The sequence below is a fragment of the Phialemonium atrogriseum genome (assembly GCF_030411735.1).
Source record: "Phialemonium atrogriseum strain 8032-3 unplaced genomic scaffold QBC33scaffold_6, whole genome shotgun sequence".
Lineage (NCBI taxonomy): Eukaryota > Fungi > Ascomycota > Sordariomycetes > Cephalothecales > Cephalothecaceae > Phialemonium > Phialemonium atrogriseum.
Genome location: NW_026848143.1, coordinates 500,291 through 520,795, shown reverse-complemented (window position 1 = coordinate 520,795; position 20,505 = coordinate 500,291). Strand labels below are relative to the sequence as shown.

The 20,505-nt window shown below is 57.0% G+C and overlaps 4 protein-coding genes across 4 annotated transcripts; 1 reads left to right on the top strand and 3 right to left on the bottom strand.

The window, feature by feature from the left end:
- Positions 1–1,376: 1,376 nt before the first annotated feature.
- On the bottom strand, positions 1,377–3,618 carry QBC33DRAFT_325475 (taurine hydroxylase-like protein SAT17). The gene is made up of 6 exons (XM_060423625.1): positions 3,285–3,618; positions 2,936–3,215; positions 2,637–2,867; positions 2,510–2,577; positions 2,275–2,444; positions 1,377–2,195 (listed from the first exon to the last, which is right to left on the bottom strand). Exons 2-6 carry the CDS (start codon positions 3,171–3,173, stop codon positions 1,751–1,753), a joined length of 1,152 nt encoding a protein of 383 aa, XP_060285768.1. The 5' UTR covers positions 3,174–3,215; positions 3,285–3,618; the 3' UTR covers positions 1,377–1,750.
- A 2,448-nt stretch (positions 3,619–6,066) lies between these two features.
- QBC33DRAFT_513058 (uncharacterized protein) lies at positions 6,067–9,360 on the bottom strand (the record flags this gene model as incomplete). The annotated part of the gene is made up of 7 exons (XM_060425954.1): positions 6,067–6,170; positions 6,262–6,417; positions 6,601–6,643; positions 6,753–7,628; positions 7,708–8,375; positions 8,443–8,989; positions 9,358–9,360. The coding sequence occupies 7 exons, from the start codon at positions 9,358–9,360 to the stop codon at positions 6,067–6,069; spliced, it is 2,397 nt and encodes a 798-aa protein (XP_060285767.1).
- Positions 9,361–15,350: 5,990 nt separating this feature from the next.
- Positions 15,351–16,579, top strand: QBC33DRAFT_531158 (uncharacterized protein; the record flags this gene model as incomplete). Its single annotated transcript, XM_060427282.1, has 1 exon — positions 15,351–16,579. A coding segment is annotated over one exon (1,229 nt), but the record flags the coding sequence as incomplete, so codon positions are not given.
- A 915-nt stretch (positions 16,580–17,494) lies between these two features.
- QBC33DRAFT_325288 (uncharacterized protein) lies at positions 17,495–19,639 on the bottom strand. The gene has a single exon (XM_060423624.1). The coding sequence runs from the start codon at positions 19,524–19,526 to the stop codon at positions 17,700–17,702; it is 1,827 nt and encodes a 608-aa protein (XP_060285765.1). The 5' UTR covers positions 19,527–19,639; the 3' UTR covers positions 17,495–17,699.
- Positions 19,640–20,505: the final 866 nt, after the last annotated feature.

Here is a 20,505-nt window from a genome sequence, read left to right as displayed (position 1 = left end):
ATTGTGACACCTGCGGGCGAAGTCTTGGTTTGGTGTTGTGATCTGGCCAGCATTGACGCCCAAGCTCGAATCGAGCATAGAAGCGGAGAAGCCAAGCTCCCTCTAACCCCCCTTCGCATCCAGAAAGCTTGGCGCGACGCGCCGGCTATGAGGGCGCATGTAGAAAGAGGAAGTGAGGGGGCTGCGGCCTTTCCCCAAACGATCTAACCTGCAGCAAGTTTGGCAAGTCGGTCGGCTCTTTCGTTCTTTTTGAGAACCCCATCACGGTGTGACACCGGCTCAATCCCGTCGTACGTGTAATGGTGCCATGTCCCCAGCCTCTGAGGAGTTCTCTCCGCCCCACTTCGCTTACCCGATGACAGCTGCACGGCCGCCTCAGCCGCCTGCCATTACTATACAGTCCCATAGGTACTTGGCGCTAAAGCAAGGTCGAGAATTGGACTACAGGTGGATATCGGCACTATGCAATCCAGAAAGGGTTATCAGTCATTGCGACTGGGAGAGCGCACTAGCGCTCCGCTTGTTGCCTCGGGGTCGTGGAGACTCTTCTGTTTACTGGCTGGCCCTACTTTTGCACCTACAGTAGTGTACGCAGTCGTACATACATTAGAATGCCCTGCGGGGGCATGCGAGGCCAACGTACCGATTAGTCCCCCGTCGTCGTCAATCCCTCCTGTGATCGGCACAGCTTATTGACGGAACTTTCCGCCGTAATTGGACCCGCCTGGCTACGCCGTCGTCTAACCGTGGTCATAGCAAGCGAGGATGGAGGATGGAAGATGGAGGAGGATGGAGGAGGATGGGAGATGCGAGATGCGAGATGCCGGCGCGCTGGCGGCGCCAGGACTACATACTCAAACAAGGTTACACCCCAACGTCGGGCGCATCGTCGGTGTGAACAGTCGCATCCTGCAAAGGCAGGTTGGAAGGGTCTCATGAGATAGATGTGCAAACAACCTTGGAACTTGCATATATAACACACAGCACGGACGTCATTGCCCATGTGGGGGGGCCAACTGCCTTCCCACCTACCTCTACCTACCTACCCTACATATGCACGAGGGCCCAATCCCATGGTCCTCTGCCCATTGGGTCTGGCCGTTTAGGATATGCGGTAGGTACCCTTCTTCTGCGCAGCTGGCGAGAGGATAACTGCATAACTGGATGAACACGGGGGAAAGCAGGGCGCATACCTCAAAACACTGTGTGAAAAAAAAGTGTTGGTGTATGCTGCCTATTGTAGGCCAATCCCATCCTGATTTTCTTGGCCGTTGCACCGAGCGAGCACCCCAAGTCTGATCAGCAAGAAGAGGATTGGAGGATATACGGTAAATATTAGTACTAGTAAATAATAATAGTAATAATGAAAAGGGGTTGCAGCCACAGTGTCTCTCGACCAACAAGGCAGGTCTCCCCAACCAACACGGTCGGTTGATTTCTGCTTGTCATTGTAGAGGAAAGTCGAATACTACACTGTGACGCCGCGGCCCGCTCCAGTCATTTCCCCCTTCTTTTTGCTCCTTTTTTCTTGCCTTTTCTTTTGTCCCTCTCGCGCACTCTTTGCTTTTCAGGTTCAGACCCGCCCCCCACCCCCCTTATGCAAAAGAACCCGGTTTTGATATCCAACCCCCCTGTTTCCGGACGCCATCCTGAAACGTCACCAGCCCAACTGGTCCCCCCCTTTCTAAAATGTCCCCGAGACGCCTATACGGCCGTTTCCATTTGCCGGGGTTTCTTTGTGGTACTGCCTCTAGTTAGGATACTTGCGTAGAGGGAAGTAGGCATCGGGCATCGGCTCCAGATGCCACACCCTCTCTGCCTCCTTATCGAAGGCGTCGTGCCAACCGCGCCGAAGAGCCTCGGGTATCTCCCAGCCGTACTGGGAGCTCCGGAGTCTCATGCGGACGAGGTGGCGTTTCTCGGTCAGGGCCTCGCCGTCGACGAATGCCTCGCGGCGGTGAAGGACGGCCAAGTTGTTGACGAAGTGCATGTCGCCGGCACGGGTCTGTATTTCCATCTGAGTCGCTTGTGCGATGGTTTCAATGGCCGCAAGGGCCTCCATCTGGCGAGCCGTCAATGGGGGGAGGTGTGGTGGGCGCGGGTGGACTGCACTGCCCAGGAGAGCGGCGCGGCCAAAGTTCATGATGAGCCTCGAATCCTGAAGGAAGATGATGGGCCGACACTGGAATCGCGGCCTGCCGCAAAGAATATTGGTCAGCTTGGTCCACATATATTTATTGAGACTCTACGCCGTCCCCGGGCGGTTAGACCTACAGAGCAAATGGCCAGTCAGATCTTGCCAGGGTGCGGATAATGTCTGGCCGTCTAGCTGCTAAGATGTTGTAAATGGCGTAGCAGGACGCAATGATGCATTTCCCCCCGCTAGCGGCAGTACTCCGGGTGAGCCAGCTGACGATATCACCGGACTCCTCGTTGTGGAACGTCTAGGAGCAGTGTTAGCCTGCTGGGTTTGGCTGGTCTTTGCTAATACGGCTTCTTAGAGACTCACAATGGACTTAGTAGAGTGACGGTGGTGCTCGACCCTCTCCTTGGTGCTGTTGTCGGCAATGATGTGAACTATCCACACAGCGTCAACTTGATGGCGCTCCTAGTTCTGGCAAAGTAGACTGGCTGACCTAACATATTACCTCTCCTATCCTGACGGCCACGCTGGTCGGCGATGTATGACTGGATGCCCAGATACACGAGCGTGAGATCCTCGACGGAGTAAAGCCCAGGATCAACGCCTCGGACGACGCAGAAACCCTTTCCATGATGCACCTCTCGGCTCAGCCAGTCAAGCTTGGGACCCAGGAGTGGAAGGGGGAAGTTCTCTGGGTTTACAAGATCCCCGTCCATTCCCAGTGCTGTAGTGCGTAGATGTCAGCAGCGTCGTCGCGTGGCAGTACTCCGAGTCAGCATGGGCATGACTCACCCTTGAAGTCGATGAGGCCCTTGTTAATCTCCTCCAGGTCAGTTCCAGTTAACTCGTATATGTACGAGGACTCGTTGGGAAAGTCGGCATGGGTCCAAGCCAGCTCGGCATCCAACCTGGTAGGAAAGTAGGAAGGGAGTGCCGGAATTTGTGCGTGAGCGGGTTTAATGACATTAGAGCCCGGGATACAGGGCGCAATAGCCGCACTGATGACGGGTCCACTGCCGAGAAGGGCCATCGCGAGAGCTGGATAAGGCTGGACAGGTGTGGAGCTTCCTTGCTGCAGCTCCGTAGCGTGCGTTAGACTGCCGGCTCCAAGCTTGGAGGCAACGTCGAGAGTACCACTTACCTTGACGTGCCGTAATATGAGGAGACGAGACAGTAGAGCAAAGCACGTGAGATATTGTATCTCCGGCAATCCGGATCGAGGGGTTGTTGGGCTTGAAGAGGAGCAGAACCGGCAACAGAAGCCAGCCTAAGGAGGTTTCAGGGGGTCGATAACTTCTTGAAGCGCTGGTAGGTAGGCTCGATAGGCACTCGGTGATATTATGGAGGAACGAATGGGGAGAATGCGGAGAGATGAGATTTCATGTTCAGAAGGAGGCTCCAGCAACGAATGATATAAGATATCACGGGGGTTCGAAGTAGGTATGTACCTAGGTTACCGGGGGGGGCGGGGGGGAGGGGATGGGGTGGGGAGGCAACACTTGACTGACGGAGCAGGGACGAGTGAGAGAGAGAGAGAAACAAGAGACCAGAGAAAAAGAGAAAGCGAGTAGCCGAGTGACAGAATGGGTGACCGGTGACCTGACGACGGGAATATGCGCGGGACCACAACAGTCAATAAGTGGGTGCTGGCCACCCAGGCTGGCGGTACCGTACCCGGTCTTTGGCCGCAACTTATCGGAGATGTGTACCTCGAATGTATTGTGTCTGGGTCATCACTCTGTCAAGGTGGGAAGGCAGGCATGCGCGCGTGCATGCTGAGGGCCGATAGACAATAATAAGCAAGGTTGGGGGAGCGACGAAGGTGAAAACGGAGACGGTTGGGACGAAGGGCGCGGGCAACGTTCATGCTTTCACCTAGGGAAGCCAGGGCGGAAACTCGATGAGACATGGCAGAAGGAAAATGGGTATGCAGTAGAAGGGGACCACAGGCCGGAGCAGGGACGGCTGAGATAGGTACGGTCGCGGGTCGCGCGTACTGAACCATGAGTTCTAAATAAAAAAAACCACACACAGGCACGCCTACCTACATATAGGTAAGTAGGCAGAAAGGTTCCATGTTAGGCACCTCAGGTTAGGAAAGGTGTAAAAGGAACAGAGGTACACGCTTGGCATGTTGATGAAGGAAGCACGCAGGCCAGGACAAGGTAGCCGGGAAACAGATGGATTCCTTCAGAGGCAGTCGCTGCTCCTGCAAGATGCCCGCTATGCATGGTGGTGCAAGGTGGGGAAAGGCGGGAGGAGGAAAGATGCTCACATTTGACCGATCGGTCGCAATATATGGCGGCGTCCGTAGCTGGCTAGGTACATACCTACTTGCTGATCAGACGTGCGCGGCCGAGGCCGAGACGAGAAGTGCCAGCTACCTACCCAGAGGAAGAGAGGCCGAGAGACATCCGTTGGCCACGGCATCCATGAGTGGGCTCATGGATTGGGGGGGGGGGGGGGGGGGGGGGGGGGGGGGGGGGGGGGGGGGGGCGGCCCCCCCCGGGGGGGCGGGGGGGGGCGCCGGCCGCCGCCCCCGCCGCGGGCGGCGGCGCCCCCCCCCCGCCCCCCCCCGCCGCGCCCCCCCCCCCCCCCCCCCCCCCCCCCCCCCCCCCCCCCCCGGGAGGTAGGTAGGCTGGGACGGGAATTATCAACCCTGCGTGCTTGCTTCAGGTGGCAAGGGCCAGGAGGAAAGCACTACCCTGCGCATCTCGTCTGCACTTACATGATGGATTGGTCCTGCCCAGTAGGAGGTCGGGTCTTCACATCCCGGTTAGCTCATGCGGGTTTCCCTGTAGAGGTAGGTAGCCAGACGGAGACGGGAGGTAAGGCAGGTACGTCGCGTACTGCGTAGCCGTGTGAGATAAATCGAGGGGAAGCAAAAGACCATGCGGGCGACAAGGTAAGAGCAAGGACGGAAGGAGAGAACCGGCATACGTGCGTAGGTACCTACCCACCTAAGGTACCTGGCCTCCTCGGCCAGTTCAAGCATGCCGCGGGCCGGTAGCTCAGATCTCAGGTAGATGCTATAGCGTAGGTACAGTACCTACCGAGTCAGCGAGGTACCGGCCTACCAGTGTCTCCTCTCTAGTGACTTTATTGAATTGGAATGAATGGACATGGATCTTGACGCTGATTCTCGTCCGCTTTCGGGGCAGATCTAATATGATACAGGAGGATGTACTACGTAGACTACAGATTGCGATCTAACTCCACCAGCTGTGCGACTCTACTACACCTGGTCTCCACCGGCCACCTGGCATGCGACTGGGTACCTACATTACTAACCTCCAAATGTGCCTATGTAGATCTCACTTTTAGTTCCGGATGTCGCGAATGGAGCCGCATCACTTGGTGCCCCTAGGTTCTCGTCTCTGCATCCCTCCGTCCATTTGCAGTGACCAAGCGAAAGAAGGTGTTGATGGAGGAATACCGCCTACCCCATGTCCAAAAACTCGCAGCTCACACCACATTGAGACCATGCGCCTTGAGTAGACCAAAGCTGCAGGCTTACTGGAGGGGCGCCTTCATTAAGCAAGGCTAGATCCAATTCAACGCTGGCTGCAGCATTTGGAGCAGAGCTCGCCCGCCGCCCCACATCAGTCAGGATCGCCGAGCTGGGATAGGCCACACCGTCTGGATCCACATACGAGTAGGGCCTCTGGGACAGCAGCAAAAGGAAAATAAATACCTAGTAAGAATACCTAGATCAGGTACTAATAAATTAATCTGGCGCGGGTGTTGGTATTTCATCCGGACGACGCACGCCAAAGACCCCGCCGCCAGCCTGCACCCAGGCTTGCAGGCCCCATTATACAATCCAGCGAATACTTCCAATAACATCCCAAATCTATCTCTTTTGGTACTCCTGCATGACCGACTGGCACCACGCCAATTCATTTCCCGGCCAATCAGACCTCCTACCCCATTGTCCGGGGTTGCCAATTCTGCTCAAACAGTTGGCTAACATAATAGTACTCGCTTTCATAGTCGTCGTTCTCCCATAGCTCCTCCCACTGCTTCTCTGTGACAAGGGGTGGCTTCTGTTAGCGTCTCTTCCGGATCCTCGGTTTTGCATAAAGCCCCAGTCCAATGGACCGGTGCTGCCCACTTACTGTGCTCCGCGGCATAGCGTCTTGTAGAATGGACGAATCGAATGCTCGAGCCGTCGAGCGCTGCCAAGCTTTGCAGATCCTGGTCCTTGCACTCCTCGGAGAAGGGATATACGCCTTTGTTGCAGTAGTGGAAGTAGGCGAGGAGAGTGTTCGCGCCTGCACCTTGTCAGCGAGTGGGCTACGTGGTTGAATAAATCTGGACGGCGGGGCCAGGAAGAGAAAACGAAGGGGACGAGGATCCTTTGGTTGTTTGGTTTTTCCCCTTGAAAAACAGGATGAGGGAGGTTAAGGAGAGATAAGGAAATGGACACAGGCGACCAATGCTATCTTGCCACTTACCCAGATTGTACTCCCTCACCTTGTCGTCTCTCGCAAATCGTCTCTGTGGATTAATCACGAATCAGCTTTAGCTTTATGCCGATCCGCGGGGACACTGGAAGCTTTGACGTGCGCCATGGCAAATGAACAGCACTCATGGTTGCTGGACTCACCTTCATGCCATGCTTTTTGGCGTACTCGGCATCGTGCCTGGTGATGAGGGCGATATTGTGCAACAGGATGAACGTCACCAGGTACGTTGTAAGCCACGTCTTCTGCTTCTTGTCCTGTGTCATCTTCTGCAGCTCCTCTAGTGTCTTCCGCCGAAGACTAGGTTGGACCTGATGGATCAGCACCGAGTCGATCTGGGCGCCCATCACCGGAGGAAGAGGGATCTTGCCACGGAGCGGATTCGTCTCGTCGTCGATGAGGTCGTGGGGCATGCCCAGAGTATCGGCACCGACAATCTCGAAGGACTTGGTCGTCAGGCGAATCGACATCCACAGGTTGAGTGTACTCCTGAGGAGTTCTCGCTCCTTTTCCTGCGTTGCGCCGTCTCCCATGATCTTCATAGCCAAGGCATAGCTCTGCCAGAGAAGGTCCTCCTTAGGACCCAGCAACCGCTTGCAGCACTCGACTAATCCTTTTTTGATGTAGCCGTCAAACTCGCTCCTGGCTGCCTCCATATCGACTATGGCATAGGGCGGGATTGGCACCGACTTCTTGACGCCCTTCGACACCCAAGACCTCTCTAAGCTGTCGCCTGGTTGCGGTTGGAAGCGACGGACAAGGAGCCTAACTGACTGGCCGGTGTAGCCTTCGGTCACGCAGATGGTCCTGATATCGGATGATGCCCAGCTCCCGATGTCATCCACCACGCTGTCCTTCCAGCGATTCGTCCACTCATGCCCTTTGACCTGGCCAGGCTTGAACAGTCTCACATCTGTGATCTTCCAGCGCAGACAGGAGAGCCGCCAGACCTTGTTATTATTGGCAACCTTCTTACAGGTCAAACACGGACCCGCCTCGTCCTCAGGGTCCAGATTACACTAGAAGGATATTAGTTGTCGTCCTGTTGCAGGGGCACCTCCGTATCTAGCCAAGCGCGATGAAACGACCCAAACTCACCCGTATTCGTTGCATCCGGCACCTAATGCAGCTTCCAATCTTACGTGTGTGCGCCGTCCGTTCTCGTTGATCGTGGTCCTTGAAGGGACCTCGCCTCGCAGACGGCGTTCGCTGATGAGGGAAGACAACGTCAAAACCTGATCTTGCCTGCATGTCCAGGGCTTCCGGGTCGCTTTTCAGGAGTGAGTCTGGCTGTCCGTAGCCTTGGAGCATGTCATATTGCTGCTGTTGCAGCCCGCCGAATGAAACCTGGTGACCGTAAGGCGGAGAATTTATCTCGCTTGCGAAAGCGGCTGGCATGGCATCATTCCTATCCGCAGGGCTGACAGCTGGTGCATTTCCTTGAATTCCCAGGCCTGTCGTGTTACGAGCATCGTCGGGATGGCTGAAGTATTTGTTACTCGGCGGACTTTCTGGGTAGATCATGTTTTCCCTGCTCGTTGTTGGCTGTGACCCCATGACTCGCGTTGGCTGCAAGGCAGGGTAGTCCTGCAGATATTGAGCCATGAGAGGATCATCACAGGCAAACAAGTTGGTCTGGCCCATGGTCACAGATGCCGACTGGAACGGGTCGTGATCCTGAGCATGCATGGGGCCAGACGTGTTGACTAGGGCTGGCCTCGGACTACCATAGCCGTACGAGGAAGTAGGGGGCAAGGGTTGGTATGCTGGCCTCACGAGTTAGGTGGGTTGTGGCATCACGGATTATATCCGTAACAGGGGAGCTTAGCTTACCCGTCTGGGATTCATACGGAGAGCAGGGCGGACACATGGAGAAGCTGGCAAAGCAATTTGCCAGGCGGGACCCAGTCCATCCAGAGGGGAGGCCACCATCGACGGCGGGAAAGGGCCTGCGGGCGTCGTTGCCACCCTGACTTGGGTGCCCGGAGAGCGGAGACTTCTCCTGGACATCCTGAGAAACAGGACTCCCCGAGAAGGAAGATGACATGGGAATATCGGAATTCAGGCGCGGTCTCTTGTATAGCTGGTGCTGTCGGTGGCTGGATTCTAGGAGGAGTGGCAGCGGAACATTGAGGGCAAAGGCGGCCTGCTCAAGTATATATCGCTGATTGTCCTGTCGACCGAGATCCAGGAGTTTGGACAGAGGTACGCTGAGCCTGACATGAGTCGAGGTAGCCTGATCTAGTATATATTGCTGTTGGGCGGGCAGGGATGAAGTGGTGTCAAGGCCGAAGAGCAAGGAATGAGACGGGTCCTGGAGCACTGGCTCTGCAGGGTCGTCATGGCAATACGGCCGGCGTTTCTTAAGAGTATTATTATTCTAGACAAGCATCAATCCACCGCACATTTCTTAGGGTACGGAGAGAGGTGGACGTATTTGAAAGGGGGGGGGTTTAAACGAGCGAAAGAACGACGACGTCAAGTCAGGTCAGGGTCAATCAAGTGTGGGCTTGCCAAGACAGGGCAGACAGAGGCAGGCCAGTCACACCGAGCATGAGAGGTTGAACGAACAGGGCGGGAGTGTATGGATATTAGGGATGAGGTGTAAGTCCGCGGGGAGGAGGCAAGTGTCTGAGTGGTCAAAACTCCAGCACACTTGGGCAAGCCCGGAAATGGTCGATGGGGGAAGATCGGTGCAAAATAGGATGCAGTTTGCCGCCAACCGGGGAGTAGGGACGACGTGCTTACCATGATTGCAGAGATAGTGGGTGTGTTGGACAAGCCAACACACGCGCCGTTGACCAAAGTGTACTTTGCCGGTATGTACTAGGTATACAAGGGTAACAAGGCAGAGCTAGGACGGCGCGGAGAGACCGGTGGCGCCTCGGCACCAGCAGTACAAAAGCAAGCAAGGGGCCGGTGAGGAAGGGTAGCTCCAAGCGGGGAAGGGGAGGGGTGTAGAGACGAAAACAGCGTCTCACAGGGACGCCATCGCCCCAGAAACGGTACCCCTTGCACCGGGAGAAGTGCCGCACAGATCCCGTGGAAAATAGGACCAGGCTCAGCTGCGTGTGACGGAGGCGGTATAGAGACGGAGAGACGGTGAGACGGGGAGACGGAAAGAGAGAGAGGACAAACAGAAGGCGAGAGAGCCAACGAAGGGAGACGGAGACGACCGATGCGATGCGAGATGCGAGTCAGCGAGCGGGTGTGATAGCCCAAGAGGAGGGGGTATGCAGAGCGGCGACAAGACAAGGCGAGCGAAGGGACCACAGCTAGGGTAGCAGGTCTTGTGGATAGGCGGCGAGAGTGACGGGGTAAGCACCAGCTGCTGCCGTGGTAGCACAACCTGCTAGGATGCTGTTCACTCCGAACTCTGCTCCCGGTCGCGGATCGCGTGGCACTATTAGAGTCACTCGCAACTCGGCGCTATTGCTATTGCTATTGCTATTGCTGAATCAACAACAGCGCAGGCAGCAGGTGGAAGTGACGAAGCGCGGGAAAACAAGCTAAGCAGACGAGGGCGCAGGCGTCGCCCAGCCCGCTATGAGCGTTGGGTCGCGGCGGCTAAGGGGCGTGGCCAATTTGGCTCGGATTCGTCTCTCGGAAGTCTCCAGTGGCTCTCTCTCCCTCTCTCCCTCTCGCTCCTCTGTCGGATGGATGGGCCCTCGGTGACAGTGCCGTGCCTTTCGGAATGGGGAAGTTACCAGGGCCTGGCTCCTCGATGTGGAGAAGGAAAGTCGGCGAGCGATCCTCGGTCGGGGCTGGAGGCTTTGTCTTCTTCAGTGATTGGGTGCTGAATGCTGATTGTGTTGAGGCTGGAGACATGCGAGAAAACTCGGTGAGAAGGAACATAAAATGCTGGCACCCGTGGTTAATTGTTAGGTGCCTCACCGGTCAGGTTGGCTGAATGAGGGGAAGGCTTTTTACGTAGGAGGCATTTCCTTGTTATTTCTTTTTTTTTCTTTCCGCGTCCAATGCGCCCGCCTTGGCTTACGAAGGAGAAACGGAATGACCATGGACGGCAGGAGCCAGGAGCCAGGAGCAACAATGGAACGGGAGGGTCCGGGGGTCGAAGTCAGGCAGTTATTTCCCTAGAGGTACGTAAGGCTCTTCCCTTCCAGGCGTGTACCGGGCCCACCGCGCACGACATGGGAGGCTTGCAAAAGTGGCAGGGTACCTAGTTTGCTGGTTGCTCGACAATCAAGCACTTGCATAACGGCTCTTCTAATTAGTAAGGGTCTGCAGCTGCACACGACCTGCGAAGGAAGTCCAGGACTCCGTATTCTGCCGTGAAATCTCTCGACCGAGTACCATATCTCGTACGTAAGTGTATGTACCTGTCCGGATGGGGGGCCAGGCGCATAAACCTGGTCGCTACCAGAGATCATTTACGGCTGTTCGAGCGCTCCCTCCTTGGGACCACGTGAAGTATCAACGTAGAATATGGATGGAAGGTATGGATGTGTAAATTATCTTAGCTTGTCAGATATTGGCCCTACTACTAGGGTGCGGGAGATTGGCTACCCAATTGTCCAACCACAGCCCTCGGTGAGAGCCGTAGAGCTAAGTATTGACCCACTCCCACGAGGGACAGGGCTTCCATCCATGAAACCTGCCTCCTTCCATTACCCCACCGAGGCAACCCTACCTTAGGTATTTAGCGCTGGCCTCACGCTTGGGAGGAGCCTTCCGAAATCCGAACACCCCTCCCTCCTCTACGCCCAGCTCCGCCATATGTCGTCGTTCGTTAATTCTGATCGATACCCGAGTGTGATCCATCGATCAGTTCGTCTCGGTCTTAAAGTTTGACCTCCTATATAGGTACCTACCTAGGTAGCTATCTAATTTTTGTCAAGTTGCGTTGCATTCTGGTCCCGGAGTTCACAACTTCACAACCTCACAACTTCACAGGGGTGAAGTGGGTACCAAAGCCAAAGCGTTCGAGCGCATAAACTCTGCGTCTTTCTCGCAGCCCGGTCTGACTGTGCCAAAGATCGACGTGGCCAGGTTTTCACAACCGCGGTCGCCGTGTTCATCTTGGAAGGATCGAATCATCAATCATGATCGTCGACATCGATCAGTCACGAGAAGACGGGAGCATGGTAACACCAAGTATGAAATCGTGCAACTTATGCGCCAGCAACCCCCCCACCCAGCAAACTTGAGATGGGGTCGATAGTCAGGAGATGTGACCGACCATCGAAATGGAACCATTGAGATTGGTCGATTCCATCTGAGCTTGCAGCGCTCTCGTCCCACTGGAGCCGGACGTCTCTTCCCATTTGAGCTTATAGCTCAGCTCACATATGATAATATGATGCACAAGATAAGCAGCTGACACCTGACCATCCTGACCCCGCCGCCAGGAGCGGTGTTGGTAGGTAGCTTTCATGAATCTGGACTTCCGGAAGACCAAGCCAGCTTGCTCAGTTTCCAATCCGGAGACGCTTGTGTTGCCCCCCAAGTTCCAACCCGTGTCTCCCCCCTATACCCCCATGCCCCGGATTTTTTAGCGCATGCATGTGTACCAAAATGTAAAAGCACGGCTCTCCTACGACTGTGAGTCTCACTGTGAGAGAGTTTGTGACCTCGTCTAAAAGTCTGAACTCGGGCTGACCTTGGGCAGAAGAGAAACGTCTTCAAGCAATCGAGTTTAGCATGACGTAACTGTGCATGGCTTGGGACTGGACAATGAGATTCTTACGCATCCCTATGTTTCGCAAGCCACCTAGTGACTTCTGTTCGTCACCGATGCAACAGAAGAAGCAACAAGCACGTACTTCTGCGTAATGCGAGTTGAGACAATCTCGTCTACGCAACGCAACTACAGGCTAGCCGCTAGATACACGTCGTCAACCAGAGGCCAATCGGAGATGCTAACCGTGACCAAGCGTCGTATTTTCAATCTTCAGCTCCAGTTTGTCGGTTGTCCCTGGATGAGAATCGATGAATCAAGGCGCCAAGTTTGCAAGGAGCGTGCCCAGTGCATATGCAACCTGCCCGCATACCCGCAAATTTCTCGAACTGTTTGCTAGGCGTGCCGCGTGCGTCTGGCTCTCTGTTTGGAATCTGGAAGAGGAGTGGACAGAGTGTTGTCCAGAACAGCCTGGGCTACAGCATTGTGTGTGCGGTGTATGCCTCCTACTTACTCTGCAGTAGTACAAGACGTGGAAGTTTGGGTACATACATCCTTACTGCAGTAGTCCTGTCGTCCTTTGCATACCGCTAGCAGCGGCAACACCTTCCGGACACGACTGGTCCACCGTTACAGGGATGGATATACCTTTAAAATCGCTCAGAGCCCAACCACAACCCATTCAGTTCCCAAAAACATACCCCTGATGCTTAAAACCTTTTGGGTCTTGTTGCGCATCAAGAGCTTTTCCGAGCCTAGAAAGCAGCACGTGCTCCCAGTCATGCTAGGAGAATCAATCCAAGGTATGTTGTGTTGATATTGGTGTGAGTTGGTGTCATTGAGGCGCCGGGGCTTAAAGGTCGCACGTGATACTTGGTCGCATTGTCACATGACGGTTCTGTCACTTCCGTGTGACCGCCAAACTGTACGATGCTTTGCCGAGTACTCACCACCTTGGTATTTGATCCTTCCGATATCAAGGAACCAGCCCGAAACGCGGTAGCCTCCTCGCTTCCGGTGACCGCCGCGAAGAATCTTGGGGGCTCGGCTTCGACGGAATTTCGAGCCTACAACGTATTTAGTATACATTTTTGTGGCGAGTATACAGCTGTCCTTTGTCGGACGTGTCCAGATAATGTCTTCTCTGCGCCGAGAACTACCGGCATCGCCCTAGTTAATACCGACCCTCCCTGGCAACGACCATCACATTCACCGGTCAAGCTCTTGCTGCGTTCGGGGTGGCAAGGCAGGCCGTCGGTGTGGCCGTGGACAAATCGGCGAGAAGCCTGCAGAGCTAATATGTTTGCCGTCTCGGGCCCGAGTGGCCCACTTGAACCTCGAGTGTTGGGCTTTCCTTCCTTCGTGAAGCATCCATCAAAGGCGGGGACCATGGGTGCCAATGGGATGGCTTCGTAAAGGCCCGAGTTCTACCTCTTGAGATGCAGGAGGGACACCCGCATTCTTCTGGGTCAGAGTGACTACCGGAGCAGGAATATACCCAGGATACTTCTGCCAGGCCGCCCTGGTGGGATGGCTTGGCATCTACGACTGCCGTCGGAGTGGATTTGAGGCTACTTACCGAATACTTCGCCGAAACTCTGCAACTCGTACTGGTACGGCCCCGGCCGGTCGATATTTACCGCACGAAGCATGGTGCAAATATCACACCGACATGCGGGCCTCAGCATATGGCTCAAGTGCCCTGATTCGTCATTTGGAGACTCCTTCCTGCAAGCGAGCATTTCCTGATCATGTCGTCCTTCTGAGAGCGTCGAACAGGCACAGGCCGGTGACGAGGGTATCCGGACCAGACTTCCTCACGGCCCGGTCCCAAAGATCGGGCGAGGCCATGCCAAGTTACTCAACAGAGAGCCCATTCTCGCTGGCCTTCGAGGGAGACCTGTCACTGTGTTACACACCGGTTTCTTCCCGTACTTTCCGTGCACAGAATACACACGAAAACCTGGCGATCGGTTATTACCTTGGCTCCACTGCGCGTGTTCTTTCTAAGTGGACGTCGCCTAAACGGAGTGTGAAGGATACCCTCCACACGATGGCCCCTGCCACCGTCTTTCGTATATTTGGGATCCCTGATAGGGGCACTGATGCTGGCAAGTCTACCTTGACCCTTGTACGGGTACGGGTACGGTGCTTTCTCGGCTCATCGATGTTACTTAATCGACATGGGACGAGAATGTCAGAGGCTCAGGGCTCCGTGCCGAAGAATAATTAGGCTCTAGCCGTCCCGGCCCTCCCGGAATGGAGCTAGAGGATTAGATCGTCCAACCGGGAGCAAGCTACTTTGTCCCCAGATTAAGCGCTTGATGGGAAGCGTCGCTGAGCTTTCGCCTTGGAGACAGGCGCTTTTCGCGGCCTCAGTTACCTGCCTAGGTAGCTATGTTGGGAGTCTTAGTCTTAGACTCGCTGGGACTTAGATCGATATCTGATCATATAATTCCCGAGAGGGATTCGAGACTCGGGTTTTATTCTCTTCGGTAAATGCCATCCATGTGTTCGGCCGTGTGGAAAGTGCGAGGCTTGAAATGCTACCCAGCGTTGTTGAAGCATGAACTCGATGGGCCTGACCGGTTGGTGGGCTCGTCGTCGTTTCGATGAGCCAAACTGTCCAATCAGGGCCCCTGTCAGCGGTCGGCAAGCGCAATGCCAAGAATTGGAAAATATAAATATTAAAAAAAGGAAAATAATAATCGTGGGCAAATTGCTCGAGGTACCCACTGCATCGTCTAGGGCTCGTGCACAATGCACCTGCTCCAATTCTGACCAAGCGTGCGTAACGTGTAAGTGGGTGGCCATTTCCTCTGCCAGATGTCGCTGTTCCATGATAGGACACCGACGCTTGTCGTAGCCATTAGGAAGCTGTCTCATGGTTCTCTGGGGGAGGCTCTTAACTATCTGCATCCTCACCGGTTTGATGCGGTTCTCCGCCTAACCATTTGATGGCGGCCAGAACTGTCTCGAGATCTTCTGTTCATATTCAAGACGACCACGCTAGGCCCCCAGATGCACTCTCTAAAACAACGTCGTATCCACTGTATCCAGCGGTTTCTTATGGCCATTGCCTGCCCGTCCATGGTCGGCAGCCATGGAGTTGAACTCCAGAACCATCCATGATGTCGTCCATCCTACCGCAGCCTTCTCGCAACCGGCGCGATATGATGCACCCGCCCCGGTTTCAGAGCCTGGGACACCTTCTTCCTCCTGGTCCGGGTCTCAGTTGAATCCCAAGAACCGAGTGGACAGCTTGGAGCCTCTTGAGAAGCCCCTTTGGCGCATTGACGGATGTACCGGACTTGGCACCCAGTACTATACCATCCCCCTCTTCCTTGATGGCGGCCCCCCAATGCGCTTCGATGTCTTCATACCCGAGGAAGCGGCTCAAGCCTCCAGGCTGCGCTGGATACTGGACCTGGATGCGGCCTTCCATACCAAGGATGCGTCGAGGGTCAGACGCCTCGGAATATCGACACATATCCTACGAGCCCTGCAGGTCTGGACCGTCAAGACTGGTATTAGCGGCCCGGACTCGGTTGCGAGTATGTACCAGGATTTGCCCTTTGGCTCTCGTATCATCTTCGAGAACCTGGATCTCAACGTCCACAACATCAGGATCACGGTCGCCCGGATGTACCCCCTCGAACGGCAGTTGGTGGCATTCTCCAGACTGGACAGCACCCTGGACTTACCACGCGAGGCACTTCCAGAGCCCATCGATATCTCGAGACTGAGGGTAGTGCAGCAGCTACACGACAGCGTATGTCTCGTACGGGTAATCCCTGATCATCACCATCACCGCCACCACATCCACGCACAGGAGCATGCCCGATTGTGGGTCATGAAAGCCCTTACTAGTGGGACCAAATATCTGTACCACGAGCTTCGGGCTCTCCTCAATATGGAACCGCATCCAAACGTCATCACGCGGCCCGTGTTCTTGGTCACCAAGTACTGCAAGTTCGGGGGCAAGATCGCGGTGGTCGGCTTCGTCAGCCCCTACCACGCCGGCGGCAGCCTCCGCGACTCCCTCCCGCTGCTGCGCATACACGGGCTGCTCCGGCTGCAAGACCAGCTGAAATGGGCGACGCAACTGGCCTCGGCCGTCGTGCACGTCCGGGAACGCGGGCGCATGTTCTACCCGGACCTCCGGCTCGACAACGTTGTCCTGTCGGCGCCGTCGTCGGACGTCGTCATGCTCGACTTTGAGCAGCGCGGCGTCTGGTGCGAGTTCGCTTCCCCGGAGGTCAACGCCCTCGAGTATGCGCGCATCATCGCCAGCGACGGGCCGTCCTCCTCCTCCTCCTCCTCCTCCTCCTCTTCTCCCTCCTCCCCTGACCCCGACCTCGACACCGACCCCGACCCCGACCCCGACCCCGACCCCGATGCCCCCACCATCCCCGCCGACGTCCGCGAGCGCTTCGCCGCGATGCTCACGGGCTACCTCCCCTCGTGGGAGGCGCTGCAGTCGCGAGAGGAGTACGCCGCCCTCCCGCCCGGTTACGACAGCTATAACATACCGTGGCTCTGCCTCTCAGCCGAGGAGCAGGAGGCCGCCGAGGTGTACATGCTCGGCCGCGTCCTGTGGTGCCTCTTCGAGGGCCAGAGCGCGCCCCAGCCGGGCGCCGTCTGGCAGTCGTACCGCCTTGAGCCCGACCTTGAGTTCCCCGAGTTCCGCCTGACGCCGCCGCCGCTCAGGAGCCTGATAGACCGCTGCACGGCCGGCCGGAGGCGCCCGCTGAGCGACCTCGTCGTCCGGCGGAGGAGCAAGCTGGTCCTGCGCGCGGACCGCCGCCGCCGCCCACACGGCTACGACGACGACGAGGAGGAGGAGGAGGCGCGTCGGGTCCTCGAGGTGGCGAGGCGCTGGTGGGCCGAGGAGCTCGAGGCCGCAGAGGCGTTCTTGCAGACAAGGGACAGGCTCAGGTCCCAAGGCGAGTGGCCGGGCAATTACTTCGGTCGCCCCAAGTTGCGCGAGATCCTCGCCTATCTGGAAGACTTTAGGGAGAAGACGGCGGTGTCGAGTTAAAAGGGTTAAAGGGTTCTGGCTAGCTGGACTCGCGTGGACGGCATCCGAGACTATAGATAAGGTCACGCATCGTATTGAATTGATTTTTTTCTGAGAGTTGCTTGCAATCTAGCTGTAACACACTCTCATTGCCTGGCTTCATCACCCGAAGACAATTTTATAAGACGGCAAACGGTCGATAACCCACGCGCTTGTATCCCCCAGCAACTCTATCGAGCTCTGACGGGTATTCACCGTTTAAAATAAAAACAAAGACCAGATGTGAAATTATAGGACCAAGAGAATGAAAACCCATCGTGTCTACCAAGAGAGAGACGGGCCGCTTCCAGTCAGAGAACCAGCCCTGCGAGCGATGAATTGTTTTAAGGAGCGCCCAGCGGTCGGGGAAAGAAACACACACACACCCCACCCTCATCTCGCCCGCTTAGGACCTCGATCTGATCCGGCGTCGACGCTGGAACGCTTCGAGCCGGCGCCGCCGCGCGAGCTGCCACCCGCCCCACCTCCTGCAGATCCGGCCCGGCCGTCCCTCGACGGACCCGCCGCCGCCGACGCCGCTCCCTGCGCAGATGTACGCTGGGCCTCGCCCTCGTCCCAGTCCCCGCGCGCGGCGGGAGCGGACGACGCCGACGAAGATCTGCTGAAACCCGGCGGCGGAGGAGGCATGGTGGCGAGCGGCGCCTTACCCTTCCTCGACCTATCCGCGCCGGCGCCGGCGCCGGTTCCCTTGCCCGTGCCCGTGCCCCTCCAGCTGCGCATGCGCGCGACGACGCGCTTCATGCCGGCCCACCAGCCGGTGACGACGCCGCTGGCGCCGACCAGCTCGAGTATGTCCTCGAGCTCCTCGACGAACTGGTTCTGGTCGACGAGCAGCTCCAGAGCGGCCCGCACGAACCCCGTGTCGCGGTTGCCGACCAGCCGCGCGTAGAGGTTCCGGTCGTCCTGCGTGGCCCCCCGGTGCGCGTCCGTGTTCCGCTCTGCCACAGCGCGCAGGATGCGGACGAGCGCGCGGGCCGCGCTGGCGCGCTCCCAGGGCGCGAGCGGAGCGGACTCGCCGTCGCCGTCGCCGTAGGAATCGCCATCTTCCTGCCGGTGCTGCCGCCGGGCCGCGGAGGCGACGGCCACGCGGATCTCCTCGACGCATCGCTCGATCGACCGCGCGGCCCAGGCCACGTCCCGCGGGCCCTCGACGTCGGCGTTGGCGCCTCCCGGCGAGGCGCGGGTGGCGGGGTGGTCGCGGCTCGCGGCGGAGTAGGCGTCCAGGTCGGAGAGGACGCGGAGGACGCGCTGGTGGATGAGGCGGAAGCGGTCCCGGGGCAGGTCGGAGGGCCGGAGCTGGGAGCGGACCCAGGCGGTGAGGCTGTGGGAGGCGAGCAGGAGGGAGAAGAGGGTGGCTTCGAAATCTGAGCGGTGGATGAGCGAGGTGTGGTCGAAGTCATCTTCCTGGAGGTCGGGCCGGAAGTTGGGGAGGTCGTATTCGTCCACCTCGGCCACCGAGGCGAGTATCTCGCGGGCCTCGGCCTTGCGGGATGTGCTTGGTCGTGGTTTTGATGCCGGGTGTCCCACGTCACAGTGTAGACTGCTGGCGAGGACGTCGAGGCGCATCTCCGAGATGCGCTTGAAGGGGGAGCCGAGCTCCTCGGCATATCCTCGCTCGTTGAGGGTCAGCGGCTTGTCGGGGTTGTGGCTGTAGAGGACTTGGCTGGCTATGAGGTCCGAGAGCCAGATGAGGTGTTTGCACGGTTTGGCGCCGCATCGGCATTCCGGCTCCCCGTATTTGCTCTGGGGAGAGCCGATACGGACGGAACGCGGAACCACCTCGCTCATCTGAAACGCGTAGAAGTCATCATTGCCTCCCTGGTCGCTCAGTCGATCGCACCACTTCAGGGTTATATCAAGGGGCTCTTCCACTATTTCGCCAAACAATGACCTCACGACTTCCTGTGTCTCTTCAGATAGGTGTCCGATATTGTACCTCAGCCCGGTGGGGGACCGGACAACCGTCGGGTGTTCTTCCATTGAGTCGCCAGAGACACTTTCGTCGTCCTCGTCCACATCCACATCCGAGTCTCTCTCCGTACTCCGGTCAACAGGATCGTCCTGTGATGAGGCCATCTGGCGGTGGGATCTTGACTGTAGTGGCATGCTCTCCAAAGAAAGCCTGTTCATTCCTGTAGTGGGCGATAGAGACATCGGGAACACCGCAAGAAAATAGAAGGCCGGGGCAGCACGGTTCATGATGGGATGAGAAGGGGGCAGCCTTTATAGAGCGAAATGGGTACGAGTCATCGGGATGGAGTCATGAATCGGCGGCCCAAATCGAGGCCAGGTTACCTATGTTGGTGGGGGGGGGGGAGAAGAGAAGAAGAGCAGGCGACAGTGGCTTGTTGGATGTCTTGATCAGGGAGGGAGCGGGAGTCCACGGTGGAGACCGACCAGTTTTGGCGGGCTCAGTCCTGGCTCTTAGCCTGGAACTGGCCTATCCCTGACTACCCAAAGAGTCGGTATATTGAGGGGGGGTGTATGTGAGCACCTCTTGAGGGAAAAGGGGATATGGATTGGGGGCACAGAGGGGGCCGTGTCTTCTGGAATGGCACTTTGGCCGCAAGAACAGGACCCGCGGATTGGGGCAACTCGGCCATGACATAACATGGAGAGCAAGATGAACAGAGCCCCGGGGGCATGGACGGAGAGGCAAACCGCGGGCAGCGATAGGATGGAGTCTGTATCCTCTGCAATGTAATAGAAACGCATTCACCACTAAGCTACCTACCTCCCTAGGTGCCCGGACAATGATGCCCGCATCCTAGGAGACCCAGGCTGTTGGCAAGAGTGGAGCAGCGAGTGCACAGCTGCCTATCTGGCTGCCTGGCCGGCCTGCCATCGACTGAATGGCGGCACCATCTGAGCAATCTCTTGCCCGCAGTGACGATAGGCATGAGAATAGGAGAAGAGTGCCTAGACGCAAGTCGAACGGCTGAGGCATTCCATGCTATGAGATGTGATGTGGTCAAGTTTGCTTGAGAGGTTGCGACCCCTGCACACAGCCACAGCCCCGTAGCCCCGTGCCGATTGGCCAGTGTGCGTGCTGGGGCTGACCATCGACTCCCGCATTTCCATCCCTTTTCCTCCACCTAGCCAACTCGTCTGCCTGGCCATATAAAGGCCCGCAAGGCCGCTTCATATGCGACCGCATCGCCTCGACCATATTGTCTTG

Excerpts from the sequence above, each read along its gene's own strand:
- QBC33DRAFT_325288 (XM_060423624.1), bottom strand. The coding sequence starts at position 19,526 with ATGAACCGTGCTGCCCCGGCCTTCTATTTTCTTGCGGTGTTCCCGATG.
- QBC33DRAFT_325475 (XM_060423625.1), bottom strand. The coding sequence starts at position 3,173 with ATGGCCCTTCTCGGCAGTGGACCCGTCATCAGTGCGGCTATTGCGCCC. Across the intron at positions 2,578-2,636 it reads TAGGAGAGGTAATATGTTAG|TTCACATCATTGCCGACAAC; the intron begins GTCAGCCAGTCT and ends CTGTGTGGATAG. Across the intron at positions 2,445-2,509 it reads GTCACTCTACTAAGTCCATT|ACGTTCCACAACGAGGAGTC; the intron begins GTGAGTCTCTAA and ends CACTGCTCCTAG.